Source organism: Mustela putorius, unplaced genomic scaffold (assembly GCF_011764305.1).
Source record: "Mustela putorius furo isolate JIRA1106 unplaced genomic scaffold, ASM1176430v1.1 tig00001012_pilon_pilon_pilon, whole genome shotgun sequence".
In the NCBI taxonomy this organism is placed as follows: domain Eukaryota; kingdom Metazoa; phylum Chordata; class Mammalia; order Carnivora; family Mustelidae; genus Mustela; species Mustela putorius.
In genome coordinates this window covers 2,101,704-2,117,369 of record NW_025421531.1, presented here as the reverse complement: position 1 = coordinate 2,117,369, position 15,666 = coordinate 2,101,704, and the positions used below count along the sequence as shown (strand labels likewise).

General features: G+C 52.2%; 1 protein-coding gene across 3 annotated transcripts in view; it reads right to left on the bottom strand.

Moving 5' to 3' along the window:
• The window catches only part of MAPKAPK2 (MAPK activated protein kinase 2), a 45,840-nt gene extending 31,229 nt beyond the window's left edge, over positions 1 to 14,611 (bottom strand). Inside the window, exon 1 of one of the 3 annotated variants that reach the window (XM_045086996.1) lies at positions 13,975 to 14,611. In XM_045086996.1, coding sequence (XP_044942931.1) covers positions 13,975 to 14,259 — 285 coding nt within the window. In that variant the 5' untranslated portion in view covers positions 14,260 to 14,611. The remainder of the gene's footprint in view (positions 1 to 13,974) is intronic. The other 2 variants (XM_045086994.1, XM_045086995.1) reach the window with 2 other exon arrangements.
• Positions 14,612 to 15,666: the final 1,055 nt, after the last annotated feature.

The window sequence follows — 15,666 nt, the reverse complement described above, 5'->3', positions numbered from 1 at the left end:
CTTCTATAAAAAGAAAAAAAAAAAAAAAAGAAAGAAAGAAAGAAAGAAAAGAAAGGAAAGATCATGTTGCAACTTCCTTCACCACAGTACCGGCTCAGGAAAAAAAACCCAGACCTTGCTTCACTTAACCAGCTGCACTAACCGTCACCTCCATCCTGAGCCCTGAGTGCTGAGGCCTTGAGAGGCGGGAATCAAAGATGGCCAGAGCCTAGGGTCACACAGCCACCCCATCACCCTGCGAACCGCCTGCCCACACCTCCACCTGAGCAGCTGAACACAGGGCAGGATGAGATTCTTCAGAGCAAGACAGAAGTCCTGTGAGGGCCCAGAGGCCGACCAAAGTAGGCTCTGCCACAGGGTCAGCGTGGCCACCTCTTTTTATCACCCCTTTCCTCCCTGGCTCTGCTGGATGCTTGGCCAACTCCCAACCCCAAGCATTTCCTATTACAAGAAAGATCCCTGGAGGGAGATCCTCTCTCTCCCCGCAGCCGAACAGGAGACAGGAGTACCCAGTGCAATTCCTTAACAACCCACGCCCACTGGCCAAACTTTAATCTGCGTCCTCCCCTGGGTGTGTCCCAGGTGTGATTCCAGAATATGTCCTCTGCCTAGGCCAGGCAAAAGTGTCCCCGTCCCCTAACCCCTTCCATCCTGAGGAGCCCATCCCCTGTTTCCATGTCCTCTGGGGCCACCCTATTGCCCTGACCCCACCACTTACGCACCAGAACCTCCCTGAACCTCTTTCTCTATATGGAAACCCCAACATCAGACCACGTGGCCTCCTTGTGTCAGAAATTGTCAAATGGGAATATGTGTAAAAGGGCACAATCCAGATAGTGGGGTGCAGTCTTTTCATTCCTTACACACACACACACACACACACACACACACGCACACGTTCCCTGCCCTTCTGAATGGAAGGTTCCCAAAGGCAGTGCCCATTCCTTATCCTTGTAGCAATTTGCACAAAGTAAGTATCCCATAAATATTTGATGATACAACATAAATTGCCAGAGCAACTAAGTACTAAATTATAATGGATTCATGGAGGAACTACTGGAGAGGCAGTAGCACAAGCTGAATGAAGCCCAGGTTTTAGAGTAAGACACTCCCATCATTAGCAAGCCCAGGGCCTGGCACTTAACCCGCTGCCCCTCTGCCCTCCCAGCATTTCCAAGGTGCACTCCAACACCACCTTCCCAGTAAAGCCTTCCCTGAGCCACACACACATTCCCAGCATTCCTGGGCCTCCTGCCTCCTTTCTTTCTGCCACCATCTCTATCACCATCTGACAGGCGGTATCGTTTAATTGATTGCATTTTGTCAGTCTCCCCTTGCTAAAATGCAAGCTCCATGCAGACAAGATTTTGTTTTTGTTTTTGTTTCTTTGGTACACTTAATGTATCCCTGGGGCCTATAATAATTTATAGCAGTTAGCAGACACTCAGTAAATCATTGCTAATGAATGCATTGTTCTGCACATGTGACCACATTTCCTCTTCTGTAAAATGTAAGTATTCTGTAAATATTTTTACTTTGCTGTATTATTTTAGGGTTTAGTAAGATTAGTAAAAACCCAACACAATGCCTGACACAAATTATCTGCTCAATAAAGACTTGTTATTAATCTGGGAAACCTTGACAGTGTTGCTAAACCTTCAACAGTGATTCAGCTGTAGCATTCAGCTACAGAAGACTGAAGACTGTTTATGTATCAAAGCCAATCTGCTGTTCCCATCTATCCTTAGGGAGGCTGCAAAAGTCATTCTCAGCACTGCTAATTAATTTTCTTGAGTGGTAAGCTGCTTCGGGTCTCAGAGGGATAGAAGGCACCCTAAGGCAAATCCTGCTTAGAAAGGCAGGAGTCTAGTCTAAGCTGCTAGAAAGAATCAGCCCTCATTGTTCCAAATTCCTCTCATCTCATATAGCAGAGGTATTAAAGGGGTCTAAACCCAAAGGGATGACCCTGACTAGTCTCCCATTCGAGGCTAATCCTGCCATCTGGGCCTCCTGATGGCCCGTCAGCAGGAAAGACAGGAGGCAGGCATGGGAGAGAATACATGTTTATAAACAGTGGTTGAATGGCTGAGTGAATAAAAAACTACCACAGCCCGGGGAAGGCTGATGGAAGGCTGATGGACCACTGGCCTACACAAAGTGAGGGCAGAGAGGAATGGTCAATCCCCACTACCTGGAACGTGGGCTGCCCTCCCTCTTCCCAGTGTGGGGCTGTGTACCCAGCAGTGGGGTGACAGAAAGCCCTTTGTGAAGTGCAGGAGTCCTCTGAGATCAAGTCTGAGACCAAGCCGGAGCCCTGCAATTCACAAAGGAGCAAACGGAGTGAGGCCCAGACATGTTCTCAGACCTTCTGAGGGCCACACAAGCCGGTCTCTCGGACACCAGTCCTGGTCTGTGTCTCCTTCAAACCTGTGGCATGGAGTTAAGTTGCCCCACGAGATTCAAACCTCTGACCTCAGACCTGGCAACCTGGTACTCGACACTGGTCTTCTTGCAACACACAGGAGCAAGGCCAGCTGTCACATCACCTTGGACTGCATGTGTGTGTCTCGGCTTTGTCTGGCGCTAACCAGAAGATGCCAAGAGCTGGAAGAGAGGTGGTCAGTTCCACATCTGTCCCTCCCCCAGTTAAAATTCTCTGAGAGGCAGAAGGGTCATCCCTGTAGTGAAGCAGGAAAAGAAGGGGCTCTGGAACAGGGAGGAGACAGAGAAGAGGCATCAATGGGAAACTGTGGTCAGGATCCTTACAAGAATGAGAAATCCGTTAGCAGAAACAGAAGGTGTCAGCTTGAGTCAGCAGATCCGAATGTGTGGAGGGAAGAAATGCCCAGAAGACTGTTCCGCTATGAATGGCTTTTTAGCAGGCTGGAGGGAAGAACAGGGACAGACACTTTGGGGGCCTTTACTGTAGCCCTGGCTCAGTCTCAGAGAGCCCAGCCCCCAGGACTGTGCCATGCCCAGAGCCCTCCCCCCACTCACCCGAGGATCACCATTGGGACCTTATGTTTATGCAGGCAGCTCCCACTATTATTCAATTACCACACTTTTATTAGGCAGCTAGGTATAATGCGCAATGCCAAAATACTCCATGACTTTTTTTAAAGGAGGAAATAAGAGAATACAAAAAATAATGACATGAGTCTTCATGAACTTACAATGCAGCATTAGAAGGGTCCCTTGAACATGGGCAAACAGACTGAAAACAGAGGGAAGGGAAGAGTGTCTTGGCAGGTCTGACAGGGCAGGGTAGGGGAGAGCCACTTCTGGTGTGAAAGCTTTCATGAAAGTGGCAGCATTTGTACAGGGTGGAGTGGGGAGATACAGACAGGGGTGGGGCAGGGAGGCAAGGAAGATACAGATGGACAGATGGCATACATACCATGCATGGGCAAGGTGACGGGGTGGGGGGGGGGCAGTGCAGGGTTCTATTCAGGAAACAACAAACGTAAGCCACTTAAGCTGAAATGCAGCAGGTATTCAGGAAAAAAAAATAAAAATAAATAAAACCGGAAACCAAATTGGCGTCAGATCAGGGAAGGATCTGGAAATCTCCTGTATTCTATAGCCAAAGTGAACCCACTGAAGGGTTTGAGCTGGAGAGCTGTATAATCAGAGCTGGGCTTCAGACAAAGTAACCCCCCATGCGCTCCAAGACACTGAGGGGCCAAGACCTTCGTTCCCCAGTTGAGGTCCTCAGAGGGAGTTGTGTGTCCCTCCTGGCCCCTACCCCATCCCCCTGCTCTCCATTCCTTCTATATCAAACTCTAGTTTATGTTCTTTTTAAAAATCTAAGGCAAGGTAACCAAAACAAGTCCTTGAAACCAGAAGGGTCCAGACACAGGCGAAGGAGCGCTCATACACTTGTCCTCCCCACTAGGAGCCCAAGTGACTAGCACCTGCCAGGGGAGGGGAACACGAAGGTATGAAGTCCCGGAGAATCCCACAGGCTCCCGGGGAAAGGCTGTGATGCTTGGGAGCCTGGCAGTCAGAGGGAGTAACAAAACTTCAGCGTTTCTATAAACTAAACGTTCACAACGCAGGCGACCGTACACACTCATTCTGCCCTGGTATCCTTCTACCTTTCAGAGATCTGGGAGCCTGTGAGGACAGAGGCATTGCGAAGGGCACAAGATGACCCCTGCTACCGTCGCCAGCACAGGAGAGCCAACAGGGTGCTCCAAGTACCAAGGCCCATGTGGCCTCTCCACCAGTCCACCTGCATTCCTAGGATGCTCTACGTTCCACACGTGTGGCCTCCAAGGCCCAGGGCTCCCGCTCTACTTCCCTGCCCCCCGCAGGCCCCTGAGCTCCGCGGAAGTCGGGCCTGTCAAGCAATCCACAGATTCTCCACTTAGAGAGGCTTCCCTTGCCCAGTTCCGCTGACGCCGGGCCTGTGGAATCTACAAGCCTTCCTCTAAGAATGACAGAAGTCAGAGAGGGAGGCCCGGGACAGAGAAGCGGGAGGGTACGGTTACTCCAAGGACAGGGGCTCCTTCTGTCAGAGTTAAAAATAAACTCTTAGCAATTTACACCCAACTCCTCCCTCCAGAAGCCAATGGGCCTTGGCAGATAAATCTCTCCCTGCAGAGAAAATGAGGCCCCAGAGGGCCAGATGGGAGAAAGCAGCCCATACAGACATGGTCCGGTATGTGACTCTAGTTGAAGCCAGAGGTCCCCAAAGACCCACCTTGGCTCCTATAACTCTTCCTCACCTCCTCTCCCAAACATCCCCAAGTTCAGAAAAAAGACACAAAACCCTTGTTTGCATGGTTAGTACCACACCTGCCGAGGATTAGGTGAATCAGGAAGAAGAGAATGCCAAAGTCAAGCTAAAAGAAGTGCTTGCCCACTATTGCTCAGTTCTGCAACTACCTGAGCCTCCTCCCCTCGCCTGCACAGGACCCCCCGGCAGTAAGGGAAGAGGCTGCCTCAATGGGCTTCCGTGGGCTCAGATCAGCAGTAACCCTGCCTCCACCGTCAGGAGAGAGGAGAGACCCCTGTTCTCTGTGACATAGTGCAGGTGGCAAAGCTGGAAGGCCAGAGGGGCCCTGGCCTGACCCAGGAAGGAGGCCCTGAGGGTCAGGGCTCAGTGAGCCCTGGAAGCCAGCAGGATGAGGTCACACCCCTGCGCGTAACCTGAAGCCCCACACTGCAGAGGTGGAGAATTAGCGGGGCAACAGGGCAGGAGGCCCAGGGCAGGGAGGCGGCTCAGCCACAGGGCAGTCGGGGTGAGGGCCACGGACAGCCTCATGCGGGGCTCTCCTACTCACCCCCACACCCCTTCTGGCAGGGGGGGCCTGCTGGCCAGAGCAGCTTGGAGGAAGCCCAGGCAAAAATCTCATTGACTCCAATGAACTTGGGCGCCCTCCCCCTAAGCCTTCCCCTGATGGAGAAGCAAGGCAGCTCCACGGAGCCTTGGCACGCACTGCCCTCTTCTCACACAGCTGGGGCTAGGCAGGGGCTTGGGGGCAACTTGCTTTCCTGAGTGAGAGGAGTGGGACAAGCTACCTGGAGAAGCACCAGCCATGGCTCACTCCCAGCCACAGGAGAAGGGGGCAGCCAGGGAGACCAGGCGCAAGGAGAGAGATGCAGGTCTGCGGCGTGGCAGTTAGACCCGGGGCCGACGGCAGGGCTGGGTGGTGAGGGGAGACTGCAGCAGTAGTGAGCTTATTTTTAACTGTTGGTACAGAGGGGCTGAGTAGCAGTTCTAGGCCCTGGGCGGGAGGCCAGGTTGCAAATGTCCCGTGTGTGGGCTGGGAGCCCAGTGACACTACGGATCATCACAATGGCCACGAGGTGACTGACGCCATCACCTGCGGCAGAGGGGTGGGAGGCAAGGTTCCCAGAGGAGCAGGACAGCGGAGGAGCCGGCAGGGGCTTGTCAGCAGGTCCCCTTTCCCTTTGCTTTAGGTTCAAAAGACTCAATGGAGACGAGTGTAGCAGAGAAGGCATCAACAGCACAGGCCCCCGTGTTCCCCTCATGTTCTCTGAGACAGAAAAAGCCACACAGTTTCCGTCTTTAGCCACCACGCCTCACCTTCCAGATAAGTGCTGCATGGACACTGGCCACGGAGATGCCTGGGATGTCCCTCAAGAGTAAGATGCCCTTTCATATGACCCTTCTAGGCAGCTCAGGTTCCTAGCAGAATAAACACAGAGCTTGGCCGGTCTTAGAGGGGAGCAAGAGTTACAGATAGGGTTTGACCTTGGGGCCACGTCCCAGGCTCTCCCCCGGCCAGATAGCACACAGAGATGTTTACTGGATCAGAGAATAAAGATCCCAACACTGCACCACCAGAGGCTGTGTCCAACCTTATTCTGCTTTCCACTCTGTGTCTTCTTCGTCCAATCACGTATGATGGCCTGGCACCCAGGACCCCACACTCCAAATCTTCAGGGATGAAACTACTGCTCAGCACTAAGTGAGCAGGAAGAAGAGGAAAGAGAACAGCCAGCACCAGGTATCCATCTCTCCTCTTGCTTCTTTGGACTTCTGATATCCAGTCTTACACTGTCTTGGGGTGGGGTGGGGGGTGGTACTTGGATGTAAATCCTAATTTCCTCATCAGCTTTGGGAACAGTCCCCACCTCTCACCTCCGCACAGCTCCCAGCCCACACCGTATCTCTGGGTGAATGAGAAGACCCCTGTCTGGAGGAGCCCAGCCACAAGCCAACACAAAGCCTGCCTGGTGGACAACAGGTTAGGTCACAGCCCTCACCAGCCCCCTCGGCCAGGTGCCCCTGTGCCTGCACCGCCAATCACAGCGGCCATGTTTGGCCCCACACCTCAAATGGGAAACAAGTCTCTGATGGAGAACATAAAGAATTCCTCATCTCCACCGTGAGACACAACTATACTAAGATTCCTCTGACTTCAAGGGAAGACTAGATCCCCACGCCACCCCCACTCCCGAGGTACACAGCCCATCCTCTCTGCTGAGGCGCTAGCTGGAACACTCTCCCAGTCTTCACACGAGAGAGGGAGCAGCTGGTCAATGATGATTATTAATTAACTGGACACAGCCACCTCAGAGCCTAGCATCAAGCTTATCAAAAGGGCATCCACGCCGGCACAGGCGCTGCTGATGGTCAGACACGGGGAGGTCAGCAAGTCACCCTGCCGGCTCTCAGCCTCTTGCCCCCGGCACAGCCTTCCACCACCCCCCAATGCCAGTGCTCAGGAGTAATTTGTAGCCTGACCTCTGACGCATGCACCAAAGCCTGGAAAACCTAACTGACCTACTTAAGGTCACATGACCAGTTAGCAGGACACATAGACTGGGCCCCTTTTTTTGCTTTCTTCTCTTCTCTAGCACTTAACCAATAATTAAAAACTCATCTCTAAAAATTTGTATCCAAAGATATATCTTAAAATGCAAAATATCAGTATCCCTCTAATGATGAGAAAAGGTACAAAATTTGGGTTACATACTTGGTGTACATCAAGCTGCCCAGTGGCATGGTCCCTTCTCTTTACCAATGTCCCCATTTATGAGGTGACCTATATAGAAAAAGCCTAGTGACCAGTTAGTTGAGCTGAGAGTTGCACTGCAAGGGCCATCCCTCTAGCAACCAAAAAAACCAAAGGAACCCAGATGAAGAGGAGGTCCCAGGGAACTGCGTCCCTGATTAAGACACAGGGTAAGACCCTGGACATAGCGCTGACCCTTTCCTGACTGGCCTAACCACCCGCTCTGGTAAGATGGAAGCAGTCAAGAAAGATGACCAGGGAGTATCAACAGCTCTAAGGTGCAAAGGGATATGGTTGTCTTTACCACCCGAGCTTATATCAGTACCAAGAGCAACCGCAGCCCCTTCAAACACAAAGAACAACTCTGCCCGGCGTACCCACCTCCCTCCTAGAACACTGAAGCTCCTGGAAGGGTGCAGTCCAGGAAAGAGGGAAAAAGAGAACCCACGTGGCCCTTGGAAGGGCCTGAATCAGGACCTCAGACCACCAGGGACAGTCCTGAATCACAACACCGGAGGGCCTCGGGACTCATGGGAGGACTCCAGTGGGATGCCAATGCCCTGTCCTTCCCCACAGTGGGTGACGCTCCTCCTGGCACAGCCTCCATACATCCCTGGGATTTGCGGGTGACAGGAACTTTAGCCCCTCCTCCCACCCCAGGATCTGGCCGAGGATTAAGTCTGCAGTCCCAAAGCTTGGCTCCTCCAAGCCTCTCCCTGAGTCGCTACACCTGCTTCTCAAGTAGACTTGCCAACTGAAGATGGGTCAAGTCCTCCAGTCCCAACCAGTCAAAACCTCTTAATCATGGGCACCAACACCTTCTTCCTCCCGAAAAGGAGCTTCTTCATTTCCCAGGCACCCACCAATACCTGGTCCTGAGGCCTGGGGCTGCTTTTCTCCTCCCTTCTGTCAGTCCCTGATCCCAGATCTTAGCTGGAGATTATTTTCAAGCTCCATCAAAGCCCACAATTCACAAGTGAAAAAGGACCATGATCTGACCCAACTTAATCCTGCCTCAGTGGACGCCAAGAGTCTGACTGCAGTAAATAGGGGCCAAGGCCCCATGAGAAGGAGGGGGGTCTCTGAAACTAGAAACTTAGGACCTCCACGGTCCAAACCTCAATGATCTGTCAGCCTTCTGCCTGTGAGTTTACTTCATGCCCCTCAAATATTGTAACAACCACTTTTAATATAAAGCTAGGTTAAGGGCACCTGGGTGGCTCAGTGGGTTAAGCCTCTGCTTTTGGCTCAGGTTATGATCTCAGGGCCCTGGGATCGAGTCCTGAGTCGGGCTCTCTGCTCCACAGGGAGCCTGCTTCCCCCTCTCTCTTTGCCTCTCTGCCTACTTGTGAGCTCTCTGTCAAATAAATAAATAAAATCCTTTTAAAAATAAATAAATAAGTAAATAAAGCTAGGTTAGGTTCAATTCTGGGTCACCAACCCTACTTGGTCCTTGCCCACCTGATCTCCAGTTCTTCCCTCAGGGCCAGCATCACCAGCCACTCCTACAGACCTGCTCATACTTCAGAGGCCCAGCAATGAACTGTCCCTGGTTTCTAGAGTCCTCAGAGATTTCCCTTCCAAAACTCTTCTAGCCCCAACCACAGGATTTCACCTCTAGACCAGCACAATGCAGCAGAACTTTCTAATAGGAGGAGTATATGCTTCTGTGCTATCCAGTTCAGCAGCCAGTAGCCACATGTAGCCACTGGAGACTTGAAAGGTGGCTAGCTGATTTTCTATTTATTTTTTTTTAAGATTTTATTTATTTATTTGACAGAGAGAGATTACAAGTAGGCAGAGAGGCAGGCAGAGAGAGAAGAGGAAGCAGGCTCCCTGCAGAGCAGAGAGCCTGATGCAGGGCTCGATTCCAGGACCCTGGGATCATGACCTGAGCCGAAGGCAAAGGCTTTAACCCACTGAGCCACCAAGGGGTCCCTGATTTTCAACTTAATTTAGATTAATTAACATTAGTTTAAATAGCCATGCAAGGGTATTGGCTGCCATACAGGACAACACACACTGCATCTGTTAATGCCTTCTCCGAATCCGTTTCTTGACCCCTCAAGTTTTAAGGCACTTTATGTGACCAAGCATATAGCAGGATGCTCAGTGAACTGTTAACAACCTATAAGCAAAGGAGATATAAGAAGCTAATTTGGGGCACCTGGGTGGCTCAGTCAGTTTAAGTGTCCGACTTGATTTCAGCTCAGGTCACAATCTCAGAGCCGTGAGATCAAGCCCTACCTTGGACTCTGTGCTGGGTCTGGAACCTGATGGAGATTCTCTGTCTCCACCTCTGCCATTTGCCCCACCTCATGTTCTCTTCTTCTTCTTCTTTTTTTTCTTTTAAAGATTTTAGTTAGTTGACAGACAAGAGATCACAAGTAGGCAGAGAGGCAGGCAGAGAGAGGAGGAAACAGGCTCCCCACTGAGCAGAGAGCCTGATGTGGGACTCGATCCCAGGACCCCGGGATCATGACCTGAGCTGAAGGCAGAGGCTTTAACCCACTGAGCCACCCAGGCACCCCTCTCTTTTTCTTTAAAAGAGGCCATTTTAGTGAGTGAAACCTTCCTCACCATGCGATTTCATCTAGCAAACCCCATCTGGGAACAGGGCCCTCACATAGCCGTGCTACCCAGCGTGCTACCCAGGAGGTATCCGAGCATGAGGTGTGCCGGTGGGATGCTGCCTGTCCTTCGCGGCTGTGGGAGCTCCGTGCCTCCCTGTGTGTCCGGAACAAGCACATGAGGTTCCGATTATCTCCCCTTCAGAACACCAGAGGAAGCCCCACCACAGTGACACACAGTGACCTGGGGAGGGAGAACCACTGGAGAAAGGAAAGGAGAAGACATCACAGGACCTTGTTTTCTCTCTAATCCACGCAATGGAAAGATAAACAGAGGTAAGCTATGACAACATTCTATATTTTGTAAAGCAACAGCACCCTTCAACTAATCAGAGTCATGCAGCAGAGAGGGACAACAGTGCCAGCTTTAATTAAATTTGTTCAGCTAATACCCAAGAGTCACCATGACACAGTGAAGCAGGAAGCAGCTGAGGAACCCCAGGGGGCATACAACCAATTATTACACAAGTGGGTTGAGACTAGGTGTCCTTACCAAAGAAACAGTTAATATGGTTCCTACGTTCTTCTACAAAAAATAATAAGATTTCTTTCAAACACTCCCTAAAAGGTGTGGAGGTGGCATATATATATATATATATATATATATATATATATATTTTTTTTTTTTTTTTATTTTTTTTTTTTTTTTTTTAAAGCTGGTTACCTGATTTAAAACTCATGAAGCTGCTGAGTTGGTACATAAGCTGCCCCTCCAACTTCGGGGGTTACTGCTGGGGACGCAATAAATACCCACCCGGCACCCCTTTGCCCAACAGCCCAACAATAAATACCGAACAGTCAAGGGGGTCAGAGAGCAGCTCCTGAGGCCTGAGGAGCTCTGGAGCAGCAGCCAACCCCAGGTCTGGGCCTGTGGACGCCACTGCAGTTATGAAGTGGGAAGGGGCCTGAGACAGGGCGTCGGGCGTCCCAAGTTCTAATCCTGCCTCGGCCAAGTGCATGGCTCTATGACCTCAAGTGATTTCTGCTCTGGGTCCTGGTTTTTTCATCTGCAAGACAAGGGGGTTAGATGAGATGACCTCTGAAGTCCCTTCCGGCGCTGAGCAAGTGCGAGTATGGCTCAGAACGTAGCAACAGCAGCCAGGAGAGATGGCGAGGTGAGGTCACGGCACCCACTAAAAGCCCTGATATGTTAGCTCTGTGAGGTGGAGGTAGAAAAGCAGCAGCACAAGATGGGACTTTTTGGTTTTTTTTAAAGTACTGATTTCCCTCAAGAGGGCTAAGAGGTCACCAGACCTCTTAACCACAACCTCCCATCCACTCTCGGAGCCGTGAAGCAGCAGAGATCAGAACCCCATCCGAGACCGTGCCCCAGTCCTCCTACAGCTCCTGTCTCAAATCCCCAGGAACGACCTAACACACGTAGAGTAAAGGTCTGATCCCTTTTTCCTCAGTCACTTTCCCAATGGGGCAACCCATCCTAGCCCACAACATCCAGCCCCCTTGTTTTATAATCAAAACACTCCTGGTTTTGAAAACCATTCCACTGCTCAGCACCTAAGGTTAAGTTCATCAAGATTCAAGATCTAGAAATCTCTTTGGTGTATGTCTCAAACAGGATTCTTTGGACCAGATTCCCCCCACAAGCTGTAATTATGTCTTAGCCAATATTTGGATATGGAAGTGCTGTCGACACTGCTGTCGGTCTCGGAATGCCTCATACCTTCTTTCTTCCACTATTATTAAGTTTTTACACAAAGATGTGTGGGAATCTGCAATTTAACAGTTGAGTCAACTTATAAGATCTGGGTGCAGACTGCCTGTCAAAACAGACTGACTTCAATCTTCACCCACTTCTAACCTGAGAAAGATGAATTATGAGTGCTATTTAAAACACTGCCAGATTTTTCCTTTCAAAACTATTTACAGGAGGGGAATATCCAAATCTCTGTCCTATTCATAACAAGAACAGAAATCTAAATTACAACAGAAATCTAAATTACAACAGAAATCTGAATTGCCACTCTTAAACATTTTAGCGTGTGGTTTTCTGTGTCATTATATAGAATAAAAAGAAGTGGAGAGCTTTTGTTCTGAAGTCTTTATACAATATTTCAGCTATCCAAGGGAATGAACAGCCTTCGTCCCCAAACTGCTGATGGGTGAAGGCAGATGGCCTCTCAGAGGGATAGAAAACTCTCCCAGAAAGAACGGCTGTCACGTCCTCACCGGTACAGGTTAACTGTGGTCAGAGTCTTCACTCAACTCTACTCCCCAAGGTCAGAGCCACAGTTAAACCACCACTCCTCCTCCCGGTCCCCGCTTATGACTATGGAAAAAGTGGTCTAAGGCACAACCACCAAAAAGTCCACAGCAACAGCTTAGAGTAAAAGCCGAACAATCTGACAGTGCTGGGGCTAGCTGAAAGCTCTCCCCACCCAAGGAGGATGCAAGCATCAAGGAAATAATTTTAGAGGCCTTAAAATCTGGAAATCGGATCTGCTTGCTCTCTGCAACTGCAAAGTGCCAGAGTTTTATTACATTTTATTATATATTCCAACAGTTCCACCCATCACACCTATCTGAGTTTTGTATTAATAGCTGAAATACAGCTGGTTGGGGATGGGGGGGGCAGCCAGGGGGAGGAGAAAAATATAACACAGGAAGTATTTTTCTCCTCCTCCAATCATTAAGACGCCCCAGGGGAAACAGGCCTGTTTGTGTCACCTTTAGAGATGTGGTTTGATCTGAAACCTGTCTGAGGGGAAAACCTTTTTAGTGACCCTGAACACTGGCTCACACAGCACTGGGGACCCACCCATCTCAGCAGACCTCCAAGTCCATTCTGTTTAACTTCTGAAATAGGTATTCTCTCTTAAATCCTCATCCCCACCCCACCCCCAACCACCACACCCCCTTAAAAAAAAAAAAAAGAAAAAAGAAAAAAGAGGTTGGGTTTCCTCAGCTCAAGGATAACGCTCCCTCCTACTGTCCACCAATCGCCTATGTCCAGGGCTCAAGCGGCCATCCCCGATTTGCGGCATCAGCACCCGGCCCAGCCGCGGTTTAGAGACCGGGTTCACAATGATCAATGGAGCTATGGAAACAGCAGACATCGCGCCGGAGCCTGCTGGCCTCCCATCTGGAGCCTCACAGGCACTGAAGGTAGGAGGAGAGCCTGCTCTCGGATCAAAACAGTCCCTCCCCCGCGCCCGGGGGGCGGTGTCCCCGCGGAATCTCCAGCCTGGCACCTCCCGGGCCGGCGCGCCCCAAGGCGGCACGGCCGCGCTCGGGAGGCCCAGGGAAGTGAAATCACACATTCCGGCTCCCAAATAAGGAGCGAGGCTAAATAAACCTCAGCGATCCGACTTCTCCAAACTAACCGACCAACCAGCTCAATGAGTAATGGGCCTTTTGTGCCCGCAGAAAGAAAGAAAGGAGGGACGAGAGGATGGGGAACCACAACCCCCGAAAATCACTTCCTTGAGCCGGGGTGAAATTAGCAGAAGTGGTCCCGAAGCCAACCGTTGCGCCTCGGCTGGATCCCGCTCAAACCCCAAAATGGCAGAGTCCTCACGAGTCCTTTCGGGTCCCGCCACTCACACCCGGAGGTGACCGGAAACTCGGTCGGGCGCCGTGGTCCTCGCGGACCTGACCTTCCCCGCGGCCCGCCGGCCCCTTGCCGCGCACTTGGCTCCGCTCGGGCGCCGGGCCCGGCAGCGGAGCCGCCGCCACTCCTCGGCGACCGGGTCGGACTGACACGGGGTCCGGGGAGGGTCGGCGCGATCGCGCCCGGCGACTGTACGCTCCGGCCGCTCCGGAGCGCGGGGGCGGGGGTCGTCCCCGGGAGCCCCCCCCCCGTGCCCCTCCTCCCCTCCCCCGGCCCCCGAACTTACTTTTAGGGCGAATTTCTCCTGGGTCCTCTTATTGAAGATCTGCAAAACTTTCCCGTTGATGCCCAGTCCCAGGACCTGGGTGGTGACCTTGTAGTCGTCGATGATGGCGTTCTTCTTGATCTGCAGGCTCGACTTGACATGGAACTGGGGAAACTGCTGCGGGGGCAGCGGCGGCGGCTGGGCCGGGGGGTGAGGCTGGGCCGGGGCGGGGGGCTGCGGCGGCGGCGGCGGCGGCGGGTTGGGGAACAGCACCGGCGGGGTCTGGCCTTGGGAGTTGGACAGCATGGTGCCCGGAGACGCGGGAGCAGAGGGGGTAGGGCCCGCGGCTGCCCCCTCCTCCGGCTCCGGACGGGGTCCCCGCCACCCCCCGCCCGGCTGCGAAGTTTGCTCCGGGCTGGAGCCGGCTTCCCCGCCCCGGCCCGGCTCCAGGCTCGGCGGGTCGCGGGGCTCCGTGGGTCCCGCCGTGCGCCGCTGCCGCCCACCAGCCCTCCTCCCTCCCTCCCACCCTCCCCCCGGGGGCCTGGCGCTCGGGGGACCGCGGGACGGCGGGGGCCCGGCCCGGGGGGGAAGCGGCCGCGCGACAGTGTACCCAGCCCGGGGGCCGGCGGCCGCGTCACAGCTTCGTCTGCGTCCGGGGCCGATCCTTAAAGGGGAGGGTCGGAGAGGCTGGGCTTGGGGAGGCGGGGCGGGGCCGGGGAGGTGTGGGCGTGGGGGAGGGGCTGGCCTTAAAGGGGAGGACGCGAGGCATCCGGAGTGCGGAGGGCGGGGGCTGCGGGCTTGGGGCTGGGGGTGCTGAAGGGCAGGGAATGGGGGCTGAGAAAGCCAAGTTCGTAACGGATCCGGGCCGCGCAAAGGGAAGAGGGAGGTGTATGAAAGTGGCTGTATAATTCAGATGGAAGAGCCACTTTCTTCCAATTGTGCGTGTCTTTTAGACCGCAGCCGCCAATTGGGAGACGGGGTGTATTTTGAAGGCGAGGGGTAGCTGACTAGTGTTAGCCACTGGAGATCTCGGGGTGAGCAGGAGTGACCGAAAATTACCGAATTACCGAGGGCCTTCGTCCTCAACATGGGTGTGAGGCAAATATTAAATATTTTCCAGACCATTTTCCTCTGAGTGTTGCACTTTTCTCATACATTTGTTTTTCAGTTAAAGATTTATCACTGTGTAACTATGAAGAATGTAGCAATTATAACTTTGAACTTTTTTTCACGTAAATGAGCTTTAAAAAAAAGTAAAATGAAATGAAATAAAAAGGAAACTGAGTGGGAAAAGGCTAGACTGACCTTCAGACTTCCTGTGTGATCCTGACCCAGCCATTTCTCCTCTCCCTCAGTGGGAAGAATAGCAGTACCTTTCCACCAGGTGTGGAGAGAATTAGATAAGACAACGCAACAAAAAGGAAGGTCTGGGAGCTAGGTTCTGATCTGCAGCGTGGAGGAGTTAGTCCCTGAACTGGCACCATTAGGAGAAATGGGTATTTTTTTTTTAAGATTTTATTTATTTATTTGACAGACAGACATCACTAGTAGGTAGAGAGGCAGGCAGAGGTGGGGGGAGCAGGCTCCCTGCTGAGCACAGAGCCTGATGTGGGGCTTTATCCCAGGACCCTGAGATCATGACCTGAGCCGAAGGCTTTAGCTCACTGAGCCACCCAGGTGCCCCAGAAGTGGGTATTTTTAAGAAGTCGAGCT